This window comes from Otolemur garnettii, unplaced genomic scaffold (assembly GCF_000181295.1).
Source record: "Otolemur garnettii isolate 467f Iridium unplaced genomic scaffold, OtoGar3 scaffold00019, whole genome shotgun sequence".
Taxonomy (NCBI): Eukaryota; Metazoa; Chordata; class Mammalia; order Primates; family Galagidae; genus Otolemur; species Otolemur garnettii.
In genome coordinates, this window is record NW_003852414.1 from 12,521,683 (window position 1) to 12,528,524 (window position 6,842).

Below are 6,842 nucleotides of genomic sequence, written 5' to 3' on the forward strand. Positions count from 1 at the left end.
TTGTTGTTTGGCGGGTCCGGGCTGGGGATTCGAACCCGCCACCTTAGGTGTACGTGGCTGGCGCCTTAGCCGGTTGAGCTATAGGTGCCGAGCCTATATCTAATATTCTAAAATTTAAAGCTAAACAAGTTTAAATACCTTGTTTATTTTATTTATTTATTTAGAAAAAAATCTCTGTCACTCTGAGTAGAGTGCCATGATATCATAGCTCACAGCAATCTCAAATTCTTGAGCTCAAGAGATCCCTTGTCTCAGCCTCACAAGTAGCTAGGACCATAGGCACCCACAACACCCAGCTAGTTTTTCTATTCTTAGTAGAGACCATGTCTCACTCTTGCTCAGGCTGGTCTCTAAGGCCTGCGCTCAGGTGACCCACCCACCTTGGCTTCCCAGAGTGCTACAATTACAGGCATGAGCCACTGCCCAAGGCCAGGCCAGAATCTTTTTTTTTTTTTTTTTTTAATTTTTATTTTGAGACAGAGTCTTACTATGTTGCCCTCGGGAAAATGCCGTGGCATCACAGCTCACAGCAACCTCCAACTCTTGTGCTTAAGCAATACCCTTGCCTCAAATTCCTAAGTAGCTGGGACTATAGGTGCACACCAAAATGCTCAGTTATTTTTTGTTTGCAGTTCTTTAGCTGGCCCTGGCCAGGTTTAAACCACCACCCTTGGTGTATGTGGCTGGCACAGAGCCAAATTTTTTTCTTCTTTTTTTGAGATGAAGACTCATTCTGTTGCCCCAAGCTAGAAGGCTAGGGTGTCAACCTAGAAACTTCAAACTCTTGGGTTCAAGCAATCCTACTCTGCCTCCCTAGAAGCTGTAAGGAGGCTGTAAGGAGGCCTTCTAGCTTCTTGCCCCAACCTAGAAGGCGAGGGTGTCAACCTAGTTCACAGAAACCTCAAACTCCTGGGTTCATGCGATCCTACTCAGCCTCCCTATAGGCAGCTGCCAGAACCCTCCTCTGCTTTTCCTATTTATAGCAGAGATGGGGTCTCACTCTTGCTCAGGTTGGTCTTGAACTACTGAGTTCAAGAGATCCTCTGCCTCAGCCTCCCCAAGTGCTGGATTACAGGCATGAGACATTGAGCCTGGGCCTCATAATAGAAAATTTAATCTCAAAACTAAGTACTTAAGTGAGACACTGAGCCTGGGCTTCATAACAGAGAATTTAATCTCAAAACTAAACCTTCCTAATGCTGCAACCCTTTAATACAGTCATGTTGTGGTGACCCCCAACCATAAAATTATTTTCGTTGCTACTTCATAACTGTAATTGTGCTACTGTTATGAATCATAATGCAAATATCTGATATGCAGGATGTATTTAGGCGACTACTGTGAAAGGGTCATTCGATCCCCAAAGAGATCGCCACCCACAGGTTGAAAACTGCTGACTTAAGCCTTTACAATGCTTGCCTTAAATGAAAGCACAAACACAAATTCAAACCAAAGCATTTTTTCAGTAAGAATACGTTATTATTTCCCAAATCATATTTACACATATACATGTCATGTAACCTAATTTTTAAATACAAGCTGCCAAGATATTTTCAAAATAGTTTATAACTGTATAAACTATATCATTTCCATTTAAAGATGTCCTTTGTATCCTCACTTTCTTAAAAATAATTCATGGTAGTTCCTTTCACTACACTGGCAGTATAGTACATTCTTAAAGAATTACAAACTAAGGGTGAATGATTCTACAGATTGACTTTTAGCTTATTAAAAATTAATCACTTAAAATAAGTCAAAACATAAGCAGAAAACAGGTAAGTCAGAAGAAGATAGATTAGTATTCAAGCAAGCTTTTAGTGTTTTAATTAAAAGACAACATTTTCTCAAACAAAAGGTATGACATTTGGCTATTTATAAAAATATTAACCATTAGCACCACTGAAAAGGAAAACCAGCTAAGCATATATAGAACTTCAAAATTGTTCTAATATAAAGGAGAAAAGCTGATGAGATAATGACTTGCTAATGAAGTAATCTATTAATGACATATAGCAACAAACTAGTATTGCTCAAGTCACCTAAAAATTTCACAAGATGACCACAATAACACATGTAAGAAATCTCTCTCATGCTTTCAATCAAGCTATATTTTAAATTTTCTGTTGCAATGGGTAAAATCATATTTACAAATATGGCACTATTTTAAGCCTATTCTTTGACTTATACACTATTACTCAAAATTCTATTAAGCAGATGTGCTACAAATTTAGCAACAACAAATCCACTTACTTTTTTCTCTTTCTCATGATGTTTATCCTGAGAGTGAGAGGAAGAATCACTTAAACTTTGATCATATGACCTATTAGATCCCCGTTTGCTCTTTTTCTAAAAAAGAAAATATATATACATATAGGTATATGTATATAAAATTTTTAAAAGAATCTTTTTGTTAGGCTTAAACCAATTCAAGTGTGAAGTATTTTTAAATGTCTTCTAAAATAAAAATATTCACTATTTCAATCTATATAATCCAGTTTAGAAACCATCCATATATTGTCCATTGCACTATGAAGGGAAATCTACCCCTAAAATTAACATTAATGCCATATTTTTGTATATTTATTAAAATATGTGAAAATAGATTGCCTATTGTCAAATAAGCTACTATATTATTTTCAATGTCTGCTTTAAAAAAAATGTCAACCAAAAGAAAAATGCCAATTAAAGAAAGAAGCCAAGACTAGAAAAACAGAAAAGCAAATATTTGAAGAGTTATTTTTTTGCCACTAGAGAAAGCGAGAAGACTTTTAATCCTATAATTTCAGTATTAAAGCATACAGTTTTCTAAAAAAAAAAAAGAAGTGTCAGTATTAGACCCATGCATTTTTCAAAGCATTACTAAAAACATTACACATTTTTGTTTAAAAATACACCATTGCATAATTAATTATGAAACTGACAGTTATTCAGAGTGAATAAAAGTTGGTGGTACTATAACTAATTGGTTTAAACTAGATAAAAATGACTATAAAAGATGTAAAATTACATATAGTTTATAACAATCTTAATAAATTGTTAAGTAGGTTTTTTTCTCAATTGGTAAATAAGATAGATATCATATCAATGATTAGCAACAAGAAATTTTTATTTGTACAAACTTTAAAATTCATTTCACTATTTTATTGAAAGCATCTCTCGCTTAGAAAATGAAGATTCCAGTGTGCTTTTAACACCCAGGGAGACAAATGTTCAGTTTCACAATTTCAAAATTTCTCCTAAAACACTTTAATAGCTGTGCTAGCCATTACCAAAGCGTTAAGCATCAAATGATGTAGGTACATACTTATTTCATATGCATAAACCAGAATATTAGAGGTTTGAGCTGCTCATTTCATAAGCTGCTAGTTTTTAAAAAAGAACGAAATAGCCCTGTTCACAAGAAAAAGGTACTGATTTAAAAAATTAGACAATAAAAGATAAGCCTTAAACCTTTGGTGTATGAATATGTATGAGAAATAGACATTTGGGACATTAAACATAAATTGATCCTTCAAAGGAACACAGACACAAATTTGTAAAGAGATCAGCTGTTACTAACTCAGTCATCCATGCTACTATGTAACTGTGTGATAGCAAAGACTGACCAAATCTAAAATATTCCCAAAGCTATACTTAAATATATTTTTGAAGATCTTTAAGTTATAAGATAGTTTAATTTCAGAGCTTTACTAGTTCTCAGTTTAAAAAAAAGAACAAACAAAAGGTACAATAGTAATGAAGCAGGAAATTGAGAAATGAGAGTGATAAAGAATCACAAAGTGTCTAGTCATGTGCTGAAAATTGAATTAAATGAAAATAATGTTGAAATGCTGGCATTTACTATCAACTATCGACATATATTCTAAATGTGAATATCCTGGAATATCTGCCTTTGCAAATGACCCAAACAAAGCAAAATTTACTAAGTCTTTTCATTTCCAATAAAGAATATGCTCAAAAAACTTCAACTCAAGCAAAAACCTAGGGAAAAAGAATGATTATGTGGCCTTTTTCATATAGCAGTGTCACTCTATTGTCAAAATGAATCAGCATCTGAACAGTAAATTCAAGACAAATTCTTACCAGCTTACTAAAATGGTATTTACAGTAGCCACAGTACTGGACGTTATCCGCCCCATTACCTTCTTCTTCACAGAGTAGTCCAGCGAACTGAGCACTGAAAATAACAAGCAAGAGTATCAATACAGCCTGTGTATAGAGACAAACAAAGTTCACTTCCACGTATGAAAGGTGTGCAAGACCCCAACCTACAACTGATGATTCTTTTAATGCCATATTTATGGCTTAAAATAAACTCTTCATATATCTCTATTAAAGATGAAGATGGATGTGTGATTTGTGTCATCAAATAGACATTGTTTCTTTAAAATAAATTCTCTTTCCCTCTCACTATGAATACTTCTACTTTTTCAATCTGTGTCACAGGTACAACTGGAAAGGCTTCGCCACCAATGGGCTAAAATGACATATGATGGTATTTAGCTCATGGATGCAGAATACATAATCTTAATATGAAAAAATTCATTCACCCAGGACTAAGTTTGCAAATCTAAATGCTTTAAATCATAGTACAGATAAACCTAAGTCATGCTTTTCAGTCAAAAATTAATGGAAAAAATGGAATTGAAATCAAGTTATCATATTTGTGTTTTTAAAAAACACAAAATGCTAAAGTTTATAACCATAATCTTGTGTATTTGACCTTTCACAGATTGCAAAATAATGTTATTAGTATACAGATCATATACTCAAAAAAGCATTTTCTTCCTTGGAAAACTATGTATAGTAATTAAGAGAATTTTTGAAAGTCAAAATTCTTTTTCCATTCCCCAATAGTAGCATAAAATGTACTTCATGTGCTCAAACACTAAAAGCTCAGGAAATGAGAATGTGCTTAAACTGGCAGCTAGGCATAGGCTCATTCTTTTTCCTTTCTTTTTTAGTTTTCTTTATCTCTCTCCCTTTTTTTCAAGACAGAGTCTTGGTCTGTTGTCAAGGCTAAATCGCTGTGGAGTGGTCATAGCTCACTGCAATCTCAAACTCCTGGACTCAGGGACCATAGGTGCCTGCCACAACACCTGGCTAATTTAGTTTTCAAACTTCTTGCCTTGAGCAATCTTCCTGCTTAAAGAATCAGTAGACTGGCTCGGCACCTGTGGCTCAAGGGGCTAAGGCGCCAGCCACATACACCTAAGGTGGCAGGTTCGAATTGACCCCAGCCCCGCCAAATAACAATGACAGCTGCAACAACAACAACAAAAAAATAGCCAGGCGTTGTGGCAGGCACGTATGGTCCCAGCTACTTGGGAGGCTGCAGCAAGAGAATCACTTAAGCCCAAGAGTTTGTGGCTGCTATGAGCTGTAACGCCACGGCACTCTACCAAGGGTGAGATAGTGATAAATAAAAAAAAAAAATTAAGTTCATTGATTTAAGATTAAGTTTGTTGATTAAGTGCTCGAATCACAGCACTGTGGTTACGGCGCCAGCCACATACACCAAGAGTAGTGGGTTTGAACCTGGCCCAACTAAACAACTGCAATCAAAAAATAGCCAAGTGCTGTGGTGGGCACCTATAGTTCCAGCTACTTGGGAGGCTGCAGCAAGAGAATCACTTAAGCCCAAGAGTTTGTGGCTGCTATGAGCTGTAACGCCACGGCACTCTACCAAGGGTGAGATAGTGATAAATAAAAAAAAAAAATTAAGTTCATTGATTTTTCCCAAACTTTTCTTTCTAATTGTTACCTGCAATACAGAATATCTTGAATAATTTTTGTCCTTGAAATTTTACATTGAAAAAATAAGTAAGTAAATCTTTGGGAAGAAGTCACTGTAACAATGAGAATGATGGTGGTTATATTATGTATCTTTCCCTTGAGACACAGAAAGTACAGGGGCACTATCATCTGTTGAATCTTTACTAATATTTCAGACACTACACTGCTAGTTTACCTGTATCAATATCAAAGATAGTCAACACCAGTATTTTAAATAAGATGAAACTGAAGCTTACATGTAACACACTAGAACCAGGGGCCAGTTACTGCAAATTCACTCCAGTAAATATATTCAGTTATTAGAATTATCTTTATTACCAATAAGTAAATGTGGGCATAAAAGTTAGCCCAATAAGATTATAATTAAGGTTTGCGTACCTAAGTCTTCAACTATTAATAGATTATACAAGGCATTTGCCAATTTCAGTTCTGGGCAACAGTGGAAACATACATACCATGTTACATGGAAAGCCTGTCTACATCCATGTTTATTACATGTCATGCATGCACCAGTGGCTGCTTTGCTTTCTCTTCCTTGTTCATCACAAATGTAGCAAGTCTTAGGGTAGAAAAACAAACAAAAATCATACAAGGGCTTAATGTGAATGTGAATGTTATAATTATGTTCTGAAATGAAGATCAGGCTTGCTACCTAACCTACTTTACTTATAAACATTTTTGTTATGGTAACCTAATTTTTGCAAGCAATGCAAACAGAAAAACATGAACAAACAAACATGTAAAAAAATGGACAAAGGCATTATCCTTTTTAGTCTCAAACCCTACAATACAGAAGGACTCTTCCCAAGTATTGAAGACTGAACCAGGACGTAGTCCACCACATCTTTTTCTTCAAATGTGACTGATTTTCAACTGATTCCTTTTCTCTCTGCTGCAAATAATCTTATCTAAGAGGGTTTGATACAGGGAGTTGGGATATATGAGACAAAGGACAACCCATGTGAGTAAGCAAGGTTGCAGGAATGTCCAACTTGCCACCAACAGGCTGCATGCTGATTTTGTGAGCTTTTTTTTTTTTTTTTTTT

At 35.2% G+C, this 6,842-nt stretch overlaps 1 protein-coding gene across 14 annotated transcripts in view; it reads right to left on the reverse strand.

The window, feature by feature from the left end:
* The window catches only part of MLLT10 (MLLT10, histone lysine methyltransferase DOT1L cofactor), a 204,559-nt gene that overhangs the window by 105,431 nt on the left and 92,286 nt on the right, over positions 1–6,842 (reverse strand). For 11 of the 14 annotated variants that reach the window (XM_023511344.1, XM_012803354.2, XM_023511343.1 and 8 more), the window contains 3 exons: positions 6,252–6,355; positions 4,084–4,177; positions 2,251–2,346 (listed from right to left, as the gene is read on the reverse strand). In XM_023511344.1, the coding sequence (XP_023367112.1) occupies positions 2,251–2,346; positions 4,084–4,177; positions 6,252–6,355 (294 nt within the window). The remainder of the gene's footprint in view (positions 1–2,250; positions 2,347–4,083; positions 4,178–6,251; positions 6,356–6,842) is intronic. The other 3 variants (XM_023511351.1, XM_023511350.1, XM_023511346.1) reach the window with 2 other exon arrangements.